Source organism: Hippocampus guttulatus, chromosome 9, assembly GCF_054856545.1.
Source record: "Hippocampus guttulatus isolate MCC_2025c chromosome 9, RoL_Hgut_1.0, whole genome shotgun sequence".
Classification (NCBI taxonomy): Eukaryota; Metazoa; Chordata; class Actinopteri; order Syngnathiformes; family Syngnathidae; genus Hippocampus; species Hippocampus guttulatus.
In genome coordinates, this window is record NC_141269.1 from 5960239 (window position 1) to 5974141 (window position 13903).

At 42.4% G+C, this 13903-nt stretch overlaps 2 protein-coding genes across 4 annotated transcripts; one reads left to right on the top strand and one right to left on the bottom strand.

Annotated features, from left to right (window-relative positions):
* Positions 1–238: 238 nt before the first annotated feature.
* LOC147200050 (guanine nucleotide-binding protein G(I)/G(S)/G(O) subunit gamma-13-like) lies at positions 239–2688 on the top strand. The gene is made up of 3 exons (XM_086120855.1): positions 239–271; positions 1449–1563; positions 2301–2688. The coding sequence occupies exons 2-3, from the start codon at positions 1466–1468 to the stop codon at positions 2404–2406; spliced, it is 204 nt and encodes a 67-aa protein (XP_085976981.1). The 5' UTR covers positions 239–271; positions 1449–1465; the 3' UTR covers positions 2407–2688.
* On the bottom strand, positions 2678–12788 carry chtf18 (CTF18, chromosome transmission fidelity factor 18 homolog (S. cerevisiae)). 3 transcript variants are annotated; one of them, XM_086120854.1, is made up of 22 exons: positions 12578–12788; positions 12115–12207; positions 11877–12000; positions 11034–11223; positions 10855–10947; positions 10435–10487; positions 10196–10343; positions 9875–10099; positions 9059–9156; positions 8847–8970; positions 8404–8540; positions 8223–8316; positions 8042–8140; positions 7248–7378; positions 7022–7136; positions 6720–6944; positions 6249–6398; positions 6041–6171; positions 4885–5029; positions 4471–4566; positions 3872–3941; positions 2678–2863 (listed from the first exon to the last, which is right to left on the bottom strand). In XM_086120854.1, exons 1-22 carry the CDS (start codon positions 12663–12665, stop codon positions 2742–2744), a joined length of 2751 nt encoding a protein of 916 aa, XP_085976980.1. In that variant the 5' UTR covers positions 12666–12788; the 3' UTR covers positions 2678–2741. The 3 variants fall into 3 exon arrangements, 2 of the variants coding, with proteins under 2 accessions (XP_085976980.1, XP_085976979.1); XM_086120853.1 differs by having other exon boundaries at positions 10196–10346; XR_015101899.1 differs by lacking the exon at positions 2678–2863 and having other exon boundaries at positions 4158–4566; positions 10196–10346.
* Positions 12789–13903: the final 1115 nt, after the last annotated feature.

Consider the following 13903-nt stretch of genomic DNA (forward strand, 5'->3'; position numbering starts at 1 on the left):
GTGCGCGCGCCTCACGTTTGCATGCAGGTGCGCGCACGCTTTGCCAGTCAAAGCAGGCGGCCCGGACCCGCCCCCTCGGTCCTCCTCTATCCAGTCGCAAACGCTGGGCAGTGCCCAACATACACCCGCCGCATCCTCCTCAACATTAAACCGCCTCCTCTTCTTCGCTCGAACCGGGACCAGACTATCGAAGCGACGTCTGAGCTCATTACCGGTCGTCCAGCTTCGCCTTCGCCCGCCATCGGCTGCTGATCACCGGGCGGACTTTCCGGTAGGCCCCGATGCTCGAATAATTGCGTAGTGCTAACGACCGAGACACTGAAGCTAACCAATCGAGAATTCTGCGTCTTGATGTGATTATTATTAATTCATTGGGGGGGGGGGGGGGTGGCGTACATTGGAAGCGGTCTGATTTTTGTGGAGCGGCCGGCCGTGACAGGCGCACGGAGGGCGGATGCTGATGGAGGAGGCGACTCGACCTACTTAACGCGAGATCCATTAAACAGATGGGTTGGTGGGAAAGAGATCCGTGATTTACGATTCCCAAACGGGGTCTCGGGCGGCCTCATCCGGCTTTATAAACCGCATCCCGGCAGGGTGGGGCACGCAAGGAGAGAGGCTCGCAGAAGTGAGCGTTTTAGTCATATTGAGATGCAGTTGTGTCCAAAATAGGCGCTTAACCTTCAGGTAACTTTTGATCCTTAGGTTTTCTCAAAACGTTCAATGACCCAGAACTGGGTGTGTAGGAGAACTAGGGTTGTTATAGTTAACGAAAATTCACGAAATAACATCCTAAAATTGGGGGAGAAAAACATTTTTTTTACGACATGAAATAAAAACAAAAGTGCTCTTAAAAAAACAATAACTCACGCCTCCAAAGACAACTAACTAACTAGAATCAAAGCTAAAATTTCCTTCGTTCAATCTGTCAATTAAGTTCATACATGAGCTTTATTTTAAATGTATTTTGATTTTATTGTATAGCCGTACAAGATCATCTTTTTTGGGAGGTGGGATTGTAATTTACCTTATTACACAATATTTATTGTAACCTTTTTATTTTTATATCATGCAACAAATACTCCACAGACAAGTAAAAATATACTAAAACTATTAAAAATAAAACAAATGATTTTTGGGGAAAAAAACGACAAACCCATTCTAAAAAAGTAATTAAAACTGAATTTAAAAAAAAAAGTCAAAACGAAATGAAAAAGCCAATATAATCCTGCCCCCCACACACATTTTGAGCATGATCAATTTCTGATTAAAAAAAAAAAAAGTATTGCTCTCAATCGATTGATTGCGTCAGTCTCTCCGGTGTCTTTCTACCGCAAACAAAGAGACATGTTTAGCACTTGAAGACTGGAGCTATTTTAAGACTATTTGATGTCAAAACACCAGAGCAGCTTCGATAACGTGCTCTTTCCATTTTGTCGTTCTGGCAGCGTCACTAATATCGACGATGGACGACTTAGACGTTCCCCAAATGCGTAGGGAAGTGGAATCTCTTCAGTATCAGCTGGCCATCAACAGGGAGAAGTCTTCCATCACAGTCACCGAGTGAGTGCAAACAACATGCATACTGAAATATTTATGTCGAGAGCCTCGGACATTGGCATCGGGAATGGTTTTTTAAATTGTGGCCAAAATATAGATTTATTGAGTGTACAAAATGATCATTTGTGGTTATGAAATAGAAATATCCACAATAGCGGGCCTTGCATTTAATAGTGGATGCTTAATCCACCTCGTAATACCATCACATGTCAATTCGACCGTATATAAATGTTCTCCAACAACACACGACAAAGCCCTGTACATGATAAATATTGATCTACGATATGAACATGACAAAAACATGCAGATCACTACAGACTATACGGGAGTTTTGCTCGTCAAACTTGGATGTAACAATTGTGCTATTCTAGTCTCGCTGAAATTATATTTGAATTTACCTTGGCTAAAAATACAGATTCTGAAGGCCCTGGGTAGCACCTCGAGGCTGAAATCTGATTGGTTCATTTATGGCTAGCTTCCTGATACACAAACGTTATTAAAACACACAAATAAACACTTTGTGTGCGCATAAGACCTACGTTCATAGCCACAAATTCATTTTATCTGCATTTTGTGACCGCAAATCAGCATTTTGTGTACTTTCTAGCTATACTGCTGCCAAAAGTCATGTCAGGAATTCCGTTATTTACACCACATATGCTCAAAATAAATCATAACCAAGGGTTGTCTATTGGTACACCGTTCTGTATAATCCACCTAAAGTGCACATTTTTCTTCAGGTTGGTGAAGTGGATTGAGAGTTGCGTGTGCGAGGACCCTTTCCTGAACCCTGAGCTGATGAGAGCAAATCCCTGGGTGGAGAAGGGGAAGTGTGTGATCCTCTGATGATCGCACTGGCGTGAAAATACATCTTCGCACTCAATGCAAGGATGCACCACGAATAATGTGCACTCACAGTCATGCTGCACTAAACACGCACGCACACGCACACACACACACATACCTACACACTGCTATAACTATTTATTTATTTGGATTCTTTGAATGCTCTTATTTTAAGACTGTCGTGTGTGTGCGTGTGTGCATGGCGCCGAGTAGCTTTTTAGATATTTGTTTTTATTGGCTCTTTACACTGTCAATCAAAAATAAAGACTGTTTAGAACTTAATTGAACCAAAGCGGTGGCATACTTCTGTGTTTTTGGTGGTGGTGGTGGGGAGGCTACAGGAGTTCTCGGATGTAAACGTTGCGTCGCACAGCGTTGGACATGCCTTCGTTGAAGCGGAACCACACATCGCTGTTGCCCACCGCCTTCCCCATGGCGAGCACGGCGCACTTCTGGCCTTGTAGACAGAGTGACAGAGAGAGGATTGCTTTCAAGATCTTGTCCCTGTGGATCTGCCGAGCCACTTCTACGGTTCGCTAGTGCCAGTACGGGGAATAAGCAAACTACACAAAGGGGTGCCCAAAAACGGTGAGGATTTTCGAGGAACACATTCATTTTTTTGGAAGTCATCGATCCATTTTCTATGCTGCTTAGGTGATTGTGGCCACTCGCAGCTGTCACGTGTAATCAACAGGCCCCGCCTCTTAAAGTCACATGCACATATCTAAAACACACACACACACATCCATCCATTTTTCCCATCCGCTTATCCTCACAAGGGTGGCAGGGGGTGCTGGGGCCTATCCCAGCCGTCTTCGGGCAGTAGGCAAGGGACACCCTGAACCGGTTGCCAGCCAATCACAGGGCACACAGAGACGAACAACCATCCACGCTCACACTCACACCTAGGGACAATTTAGAGCGTCCAATCAGCCTTCCATGCATGTTTTTGGAATGTTGGAGGAAACCGGAGCACCCGGAGAAAACCGACATAGGCCCGGGGAGAACATGCAAAGTCCACACAGGGAGGCCAGAGCTGGAATTGAACCCTATACGTCTGCACTGTGATGTCGACGTGCTAACTACTGGACCACCGGGCTGCCTACACGCACGCACGCACGTATACCATTTTTTAAAAACCTAACGGTCTTGCAGTATCACTGTGGCAGGTCTGGAACATAAATGGGAGTCGACTGTACTGTAAAATACAATCTTATTTTATCCACATGTATATATTAAATATATACATAATAATATTAATATTATAACACTGTGAAAATGGATTGTATCAGTTATTAGTAAACTTGGAGCCATCGTTTTAGGATAATTTTTTTAAGCCTCTCTGTAAGTTGTATTTTCAGATCAACAAAGCCCCTTCGTGGAAATACACAAACCAGATGATGATTTACCATTGCAAAGCAAACAGTGCCAGTCCGTGAAAATGAACACTTTTTTTTTTCAGTACCTGTGTCTGAGGATGACGGCGCCGTCGTCTGTTTGGGTGCAACGGGGCGACCGAAAAAGTCCACCGCTTGCTGTTAGGACGCAAGAGCATTGAGAAGTTCAAGAGTGGGGGTTTGGCGTTTAAAAAAACCTTTTGTCATATTTGTTGAAACTGAAAAGAGGCCATCTTCAAATCTCACCAGCAGTTTGAAAACTGTGAACTCAGTCAGAAGTCACAAGTCAGAAATGGCCTAATTTAAGGTCAAGAAATACTTCCAGTCTTCATTAGCCTAAATTCACAGTCTCACCATGCGGGACTTCATCCCGGTTGTGTCCAATTGTCCTCATTTCTATTTCAAACGACAGCAATTGTACTCACGAGCACCGCTTTCAGGCAGCAGCTGAAACTTGCACATCACAACTTCAAGATTTGTCAACCATATACCTGTACTGTATACTCACATCAGTCAGTTTAGGGTGAATGGTATTTTTTCATATGGTATTTGCTATTAGTAAAATGTTTTTGTATTTATTATAATTATCTACCATTTTCTTATATACGTTATAATACAAAAAAAGGAACAAATTAAAACAACAAAATAAGTAGGCTAGCTGACTCACCCTGGGCTCCATCATGGTCTGCTTGACAATGTTTTCCAACCTCTGATGATGGTTCCTGCTTGGTTTGGGAGCAGCGCTTGTTTTTGCTGCCTCTTTCTGCAATAACACACACACACAAAAAAAATATAAACAGTACTACGTTCTGACAAGTGAATATAAATAGCGTAACAATCAGGGCCCAACCGATGAATCAGATCTAGCCAATATCATAGACCAATATTAGGTGTTAAGATAAGAAAATAAAAATTATGAATGTTGCCATTGTTCAACACAGTAATGCATTATAAAAGAAGACAAAAATATTAATAAAAAATATCCGGAAAAAAAACAATCTTTGATTTTTGATGATTTTTCTCTGTCGTAGTGTTAAACGAAGAGAATGAGCCCTCCATAAATATAAAATGAAAGTGTCACCACTGCGGGGTTCCGCTGCAACAACAGCTGCTCCGCCCTCCTCATCTTCTCCTGCTCCATCTCTCTGCTGATTGTTTGTTTGGCCTGATAGGTCAACTGGCGGCGCGGAGGCAAGCCCGAGAACCTCACCACCTCCTCCACACGTCTGCGGACACAGGCGCACGCAGTGTGAATAACTACAGGACACATAGCTAGAGTGGCACTGAGTGTATTTTTCAATCTTGAGAGGAGAATAAATCTCCCATTTTCCATGGTTTAAATCATACATCGAAAATCAAACCTGGATTTAGTCATTCTATAAAAAGATAATCCTCTTAGCAATCATCTCCATCTCCTCCCCCCAACCTCAGCATGTACTCAATGCATGCCAATAAATATCACAAAGTCAATCCCTTTGACAGTGTGTTCTTTATTGCATATTTGCATAAAACAACGGAACTGCTGACATGTTCGGGTTACTGTCCTGACACATAATCCAAAAGTGCTTGATCTTGAGGGTACAAACTGACTGGCCTGGCGTTGGCCTTCAGGGTTTACTGGCAGACAGCAGAATCCTTTGTTCCATTCGTCACGGAAAACTGTCCAGGTTCTGAAGGAGCAAAGTATCCCCAAATCATAACGTTTGTGTGTGTGTATGTGTGTGTGTGTGTGTGTGTACCACGGTTCTTACAGTAAATGAAATCTAACAAAATAATTACATCTAAAATTGAAAAAAAAATGTAAGTCAACAAAACAAAAGCTTGAAAAAAAATTATAACAGAAAAAAAAGAACCTAAAGTGAAAATGTCCATTGTTGTTTTTGTCAATTATGTTCATACATAAACGTGATTTATTTTAAATGCATTTATTTTGGTATTACTGCACAGTACAACAAAACAAAGGTTGAACGTGCATTTGGGAATTTATTAAACAAGACCTAGCAACTTTTGTTTTTAGCTTGCACTCCACAAAAATGCCATATATTTAAAAAAAAACTAACACTAAAACTAAGAAACTACAGCAAAGCATTTTTGAACAAAAAAAATGGATCAAATCTAACAAACCCCTTAAAACTAACACTAACTGAATTTAAAAAACAAAATTCAAAATTAAATAAACACTATTTTGTAAATGCAATGAAAAAGCCCAAACTACTATGACCCTGGTGTGTACTTACGGCTCCAGGAGGTATGTGTACTGCCCCTCTGGTGTGCGGTCCTGCCGATAAGAGAGGTTGTACGCCAACATGGTGTCGATCAGCTCACACATTTGCTCCTTTTCTCGACGACTGAAGAGCTGCGGGTTCACCTGGAGGACACGCAGGATTTTATTGAGCCATATTTGTCACGGGGAATGACTTTGGAGAGCTTCAGGGATATACAAACAGGGCGTAGCTTGGGACAGATAATGTCAAGGAGCAGCGTGAGAATGTCCAGGGTGAGGTTGAGATGGCTGATCCTGGTCCTGATGCTGGCCGGAATGTCGGACAACATGGTGGACAGAGCGTTCCTGCAGCTCTGGAGACGAGTGGTCGCCTACAGAGGACAGCACAGCAATTCACAGACCATGTGGCAACACAGATCAATGTACAATTACATAAGCAGGGGTTCTCAAACCTTTACTAATAGAGTACCACCTCAAAAAAAAAGTTTCTTCAAGTGCCACAATTATGATAAAAAAAATATACAGTAGTCTACAAGACCCAAGTGTTGAACCTTGAGGAACACCACAATCCAATCCATAACTTTCCGACATAGGGGTAATTTTATAAAGTGAGTTTGAAATATTAAAACCCTATCGCAGTAGACATGCATATCTCATCTTCTGTACGCATCTGTCCAACAACTGATATTCACCTCCAGGTGGCTGTGTGGATAGCTGATGCGCGGCACGTGCGGGTGGGCGAACAGAAAGTGATAAGCGACGGACAGGAAGGGCAGGTACTTCATGAGAGTAAAGTTCTGCCCGTGCATGATGACTTGGTTGAGCCGGTCGGAAAAGACCATCCAGTCCAGGGCGTCGCACACACTCTGCAGGTTGGGATCTCGCACTCTCATGGACAGGTAGTTGTCGTACAAACCCTGAGGAAAGGAGAGTTGATCTTAGGATTCTACAGGTGCTTAAAAAAAAGATCCCAATAATATGGGATGTTTACTACCTGAGAAACTTTCTCATATTCTCCACTAGATGAGGCCAAGTCAAGAATGTGCTGGAACCTCGGATTGCTGCCTCCTGAACCAGGGACTTCCTCAAACCGCTCACCAACACGTTTCCTAAAGAAGTTGCATACTTATACGAAGAAACTTGAAACCCTGTCACCTGCTATTCATTGGACAGCGATTTCTTTTGTCATTTTCCCGTGAGCAACAAAACGGAGAGCGTACCGTTTAATGCGTGGCAACTGGAAGATCTCCTGCCACACATGGAACAATCCCTTGTTTTGGTCCTTCTGACCCACAGACACACATTGGATGATCCTGGTGTTGAGCTGCTTGTGGCCTCGACCAAAAAGGAACTGGCAAAAATAAAAATACAGTCGTGTCTTGATTTACGAGTTTGTTTGTTCTGCGACCACGCTTGTATCTCAAATCATTTTTTCCCCACTGAAATAATTAATGTCATTAATCCTTTCCAGCCACCCAAAAAAAGACCAACAAATATATTTGTAATGTGCTTTAAAAAGTAAAATAACACAAGAGTATTGAAGTTATGGTAAAAACAATACTAACATAAATCAATTGTAGAGAATTAAACTTTATTATGATAATTCAATGGGCATTGTGCTGCTCCTTCTGGTATGTCCCTTGGCCACCTGGAGGCAGTATAAATCACCATTAAATACACGAAGAAGATGGTCTCCTCAAACCTCATAACTGCATGACACAATCATTTTTTGCAGAGGATAAAGAATATATGCGAGTACGTCATTTGCTTAAAGGGTTCCCACTACCAAAACATCAATTGTCATTTCCGTAAGCCCGTCGAAGGCATTTTGCATCGCGTTCGCATCAAGCTAGCGGAAAACTGCTGTCGTGAAGTTCAATTCCACCATCCAGTGTTGGTTACGTTAATTTTCCTTCGCCAAAATTTCCTTTGTCGCGTCACTCAGGAGTCCACCATCATGACACTGACCTACAAAGGCGCACAAACTTCAGCAATGAGATGTTTAGCATCTTACCTGGAGCGTATTGATGCAAGACCTGATGTCGTTGTCCGTTTTCTCACACAGTAACATCAGCGTGCCCGTGTCTGCCTTCATCCCGTGACGGAGAGAGATCTACAAGGACGCAAACGTGTCATTCAGTTTTTTTTTTTTTAATGTGTTAAAGCTACTTGGTGTGTGTGCGTATAGCGTGTACCTCTGCTAGTCTCTGAGCCAGGCGAGACGGCTGAGTCTGAGGGAACGTCAGGAGGAAGGCCTGCTGCCTCAGCGGTCTGAGAGCTGGAACGTAACTGATGTGGGAGAAAACATAAAAAGGTTTACAAAAAGAGGCTTCTTGCTTCAGGCTGCTGTTTAAACTTAAGAATCATTTTTTTTACAGGTCGTTGCAGATGCAGATGATAGGCCGCAGGAGAATGGACTCTTTCTTCTTTTTTTTCTTTGCGGACTCAGGGGCTGCCTCGCCGCTGTGTCCGTCTTTCTTGTTCAGGGTCGCTAACAGAATGTTGATGGCAGCCTGTGCAGAAAAACAAAATACATCCAAGAATTTTGGGGGGGGGAAGTTGTACTTTTTCTTTTGTTTTAGACTGATGAGGAGATTAACTTGTCCCGACTTGGTGATTGAGTGAAACATCTACAAGGGCAGTAAGGTGACATGCACATTACGACATCACAAAAAAACAACAACAAATTAGAGCCAATGTAAGAGCCGCATCAGTGGTTGATTTACACAGATAAGATTGCTCCGTTTTCTTTTTGCACTGTCAGAGAGATACTTATTGAACAATATGTTTAGTATTAGGGTTGTGGTCAAGCAACGTACTGCCGGGGCGCCGTCAATTTCGTCAATAATGAGGCAGTTTGGCCTCTCGCCGGCTCCCAAAACGGACTTCATCTGTGTAGCCGTGTCGATGCGTTTCTGGAACACCTCTGCGCTGCGATCGTCACTGCACAACACCAACCGCACACAACAAAGTCAGCAAAGAAAGATGATTCTAAAGTTAAGCGTTGGCACTGAATGCTTGCGTCTCGAACCTGCCGTTGATTTCCACGACATTGTAACCGGCATGCTTTGCAATAACATGAGCCAAGGTGGTTTTCCCCAAACCCGGAGGACCGGACAACAATGCCACCTAAGAGAGAGAGAAAGCATCAGTTATTGGAGTTCATCATTCAATGGAATAGGTATGCAAACAAATAGGTAAGTAAGAGTTTCGGAGTTAAACAGATTCTAATGCAAAGCCTTGAGGTGGACAAAATAAAGACATCACAGCCAACTGATTCATGACAGGAAGTAAACTGGGATTGAAAGATGACACGAAAGTTACAAGCCGATGGAACCTTGCATCGTTAGCTCTGTGCGTCGCATATTTCGAGGATCTTTGCTGTGAATGGGCCATCAGGATGGCTTCCCAATAAAGTTAAAAGTGCAAGTGATGGTGGTATTCAGAAGCTGGAGTTTTTTGGAACAAAACCTGCTTTGTTTTCCGTTTGAATTTTGTGTAAGCCACTGGTATGTTTGCTCAAGTGTCATTAGTTTGGAGGATGGAAAAAGGAAGGGGTCTCGGGGTCTTCGGAAACCCCCAATAGCACCACAAATAAATGCTCGATTTTTTTGGCACGCTGCTTTGTTTTGGGAAGACAATCGCCAGGTCGTCACTTGCGTCCTTGCAACGAAAGCCATTTGCATTTGCATTCGAACCAAACTACTCCCTCCCTCATCAAAAATGCTTTGATTTCAACAAGCGTGTGACAAGTAGGGTGCTGTACTTCCCTTTCCTTCATGTATTTCAATGGGGATGCCAGAAACATCTGTTCAGGTTTTGTTTTTTAATACCATTTCCTTCTTACCTTAAATTTGGGCCGTTTGTACACGTCCAGTTCAGCCTTCAGTATCTCTTCAGTCATCTCCATCTTGCTCTTGAAGCGGTTTGGATTCTGATTGGCTTGATTTGGTTTGAATGAAGTTTGCACGCGGGCTTGTCTGTCGGGCCGCGCCGGGCGAGACACCCTCTCTTTTCCGAAAACCACCGTGTCCCACAGCTTCAGCCATTTCAGCAGACAACGGTTGGTAAACTAAAAAACACAAATACGAATTGTCATTGATAGTCCAAGAGGCTACAATGATGTACAGCGTGTAGGTGTAAGAATATGGACAAGACCGCGCCGTACATCATCACTGAGCAGCTCGGTGTAGTGCTGGGGAGAAAATCTATCCACCCAGAGTCGATAGCTTTGACCCTCAGAGTCTCCCAGATCCCCCTCCTCTTCTTTCTCTTCCTCCTCTCTAATTTCAGGCTCAACCAAGACGTCATTTACACTGCTGGCATATGAAACAATGCGGCATTCAAATTCAATGCAGGGAATCCAAGCTTGTGAAGAAAGGGAAAAAAAGCAGCGTGATGAAGTACCTGGGCAGGAGCTCTGTGAGGTGCTGTGTCTGCTCTACTACCTGCTGGTGACGCTGCAGTTTAAAAAGAAAAATTCATTGACATATAGATTAGTTCTTTTTCCTTTTGCATTTGTCAGACTAACATGCTTTATGCTATATTATTGACACAATCCTATACACGGTCGATGTTTATTCATCCAGTCATGTCATCTGTGATTTTTTTAAATCAGTATGAGCACTATGTAAAATAATAAAAAAGGGAACTTTTTTTGCGCACATATTTTTTTCCATCCCCAATTGTGCCAAGTTGTTATATCGGACTCTGTATGGTTTTACTTTGACTTCAGTCAAGGATTTGAACCAGTACTTCAACTTTTTTTTTTTTCTTGAGACACAAGTGTCTGCACTTCGATATCTGCTCAAGGGGTAATCTACTTACTCGCTCTGCCTCTTGATCTCTCAGCACATCAATTGGAACAGCTAGCAGCCCCAATGAACCCTGAAGGACGGGTACCATTCTGCAGTTGTTCACCTAAACACCAAAGACCTTATTTACTAAGACTGAATTCATTACCTACGATTAAGGCGTTGCACTTAGTTCATAATGCTTCCGTCCACCTCCTCTGCTTGGGTGTCCTTCTGGCGGAGGTAGATGCGACATCCAGAAGAGTCGGTGACAGTGACGTAGTCGCCTTCTAGTGGGGGTCTTCTCAGCGCATGCGACTGCGTTGCCACAGCAGCAGGTCGCCTAGGAGACTCTGGGATTGTTTCAAATCCACTGATATCGAGAGCAGGAGCTGAGGAGGACCTAGAAAGCAAAACAAGGTGTTTTATACTGTATGTTCCAGGACAGTTTTACAGAACAGTCGGCAGACTTTGATGACTTTTTGCCGTCGCTAAAGTTGCTGTTTCTAGGTTATCGATGCCAGTAAAATAGAATTACAAAAATCTATAATTTAACACATTTGAAACTGAAAACTGGCATTGGTCAGCTAGCACATTTAATGCTGATTTTTTGTGGTTACAAAGATGATTAATGAATTGCTATTTTTTTAAAGTCGCACAGTATCCTCATGGCTAGTAAATATCTGCCTCACAGTTCTGAGGTTAGCCATTCGAATCAGGCCCTGCTCTGTGGAGTTTGTATGTTTCCTCTATGCTCTTGCGTCTGCTTTTGTCGGATGCGCAAGTTAATTGAAGACTCTAAATAGAACATGTGAATGGTTGGTTGTCTATATGTGACCTGCGATCAGCTGGCAACCAGTCCGGGGTGTAACTCGCCTCTTGCACACAGAGAGCTGAGTTTAGCTCCAATTCACCAGTGCCCCTAATGAGGATAAAAACTTCTATAGAAAATGGATAGATGGATACAATTGAGTTCTTGGATTTATATATATTTTTAAATACATTAATATTATAAGAATACATAATAACAATACATTTCCTGGCCAGTTCCCCTACCTCACTGTGTGAGGTGGTTCATAGTGTTCTGGAGATGACGGCGGTGTGATGTCATCACACTGCACGGAGTTGAATAGTCGCTTCACCACACCTGTGTCCTGTTTGTGACGCTTTGCGGTTGGACCTTGTTCAGAAAATAAAAATAAATAAATACTGTACTTGAAAAAGAGAATGATGAGGGTGCAAATGTACCAACTACAACACAGTATTGAACAGTCTATGTGTAATGCATACTCACTGATTTGCTGATCAGACACCTGCTGGTAATCAATGTAGGAGGCGTGATTATTTGAATTCCGTCTCTGACGTTTCGCAGGCTTGGAGGATTCATCTAAAAATACAATAAACAATTATAATAACAAGGCTCTTTGCATGAAGCTAACTAACAAGTTAGGTAATTACTAAGTATTCCGTTGTATTTGGCAATTGATGAACACCATATTCTGTCAATGTCCAAACACTTCGGGACCGTATTGTGTAATGTTAAAACGCTCAAGAAAAAGGTCGAACAAAATAGCAAACGCTACAAAAGCAAACCTACGACAATAGAACAACATGAAAAAAAGCGTAAGTTTGTGCACAATGACAATACACGAAATTGGAACAACAAATGCCATAAATATGAATACTTTTATAAATTTCAAAAACATTCTACAGGACTGCTTGACAGCACACAAGCCTTGTACAGTATATGTCCTCACTTTCCAACTGAGCCAGCGCATCGAGTTCGTCGGCGAATTGCTCCTCGAAGTTGTCCTCTATCTCAAACATTTCGTCATATTCATCCATGGCTGCTTCACTTGAAAGCGCAGAAAATATCTAACTTTTTTTTTCATTCAATGTTCAAAGACATAAACATCAGTTTTGACGAAATGCCATTTTCGCGGCATTTTTAAGTCGCCTTTCCGGGTAGGTAAGCTATCAGCCCAGTGATTGGTTGACTCAAGTTTCCTTTTCCGGGTTATCGTGCAACGCGGATAAACTGAAATATAACATTATTCAGTGCATATGGGGGAAGGTTTCCTTCATTCTCCAATTGTTTGTCCATGTACCAGCATATTGAAGCCAACGAATCATAAAACTAAACGTTCACTACAGACAGCTTTTGCATTTGCATTTTGCAGCTTTTGCTTTTGCATTACTGTAGACTTTTTGGCGACAGAGGGCGCTGTTCTCAACACAGAAGTCTATCCATTTTGTGGAGCGTTACGTTTAATCTCCATTATCTTTTAATGTACAGTCATACGAAATGAATCGAGCAAAATTTCACGAAATAGACACCAAGTAGTTGGTTGGGATCAACAAACTAGATGCTTGGCATAGAGCTCACTATAATCTATACTCTATTTTGCTGCTGTAAATTGTGAATTTGTCCATTGTGCGACAAATAAATGTTTTCTTATCTTTCTTTTCTTAAAATGTATTCAAACCCTTTGAAGGAAAATTGCAAACCTTCACAAATGGCAAGATAGCAAGCAACTCAAGCAGGGTACTATTGAACCCATTCTTTAAATGTGAATGACCCCACATATGACAGGGAAAGAATCAGGAGTTTTCAGAGTCACTCTTAAAAAATGCTGGGTGAATAGTAACCCAAAATGGATAAAATAGTTCGACCAGCGCTGGGTCCAAAAGGGGCCAAGTCAATGTTTCTTCATACCCATTGGGTTGAGGATATTACCCACCAAGAAATGTGTTACCAGGTAATCAATAAAGTTGTGGTTAAAAACAATACCAATGTTACACCCAACATTTTCTCAGATTAAACTTTGTCCTGTCGGGTGAACCTATCATCTCATCATCACTTTCTACACTTTCAGCGACATGTGCCGAGACGTGCATACATGTGTGTGTAAATGAGATTAATGATGATGATGTGTGTGGCTTCAGGGCGCCCCGTCACCGCCATCTGCTCTTCGGTTCGGAAAAAAACAGGCCGGCCAGAGGTTTTTGTGTGTGTGAGAGGCTAAGTTAAATTCACACCAGGAAGCATAGATGTGGATGTAAAGTCAAACTCTCTTGCATGA

Excerpts from the sequence above, each read along its gene's own strand:
- LOC147200050 (XM_086120855.1), top strand. The coding sequence starts at position 1,466 with ATGGACGACTTAGACGTTCCCCAAATGCGTAGGGAAGTGGAATCTCTT. Across the intron at positions 1,564-2,300 it reads TCTTCCATCACAGTCACCGA|GTTGGTGAAGTGGATTGAGA; the intron begins GTGAGTGCAAAC and ends ATTTTTCTTCAG.
- chtf18 (XM_086120853.1), bottom strand. The coding sequence starts at position 12,665 with ATGGATGAATATGACGAAATGTTTGAGATAGAGGACAACTTCGAGGAG. Across the intron at positions 12,208-12,577 it reads TGCGCTGGCTCAGTTGGAAA|ATGAATCCTCCAAGCCTGCG; the intron begins GTGAGGACATAT and ends TTGTATTTTTAG. Across the intron at positions 8,317-8,403 it reads ATCTGCATCTGCAACGACCT|TTACGTTCCAGCTCTCAGAC; the intron begins GTAAAAAAAATG and ends CTCCCACATCAG.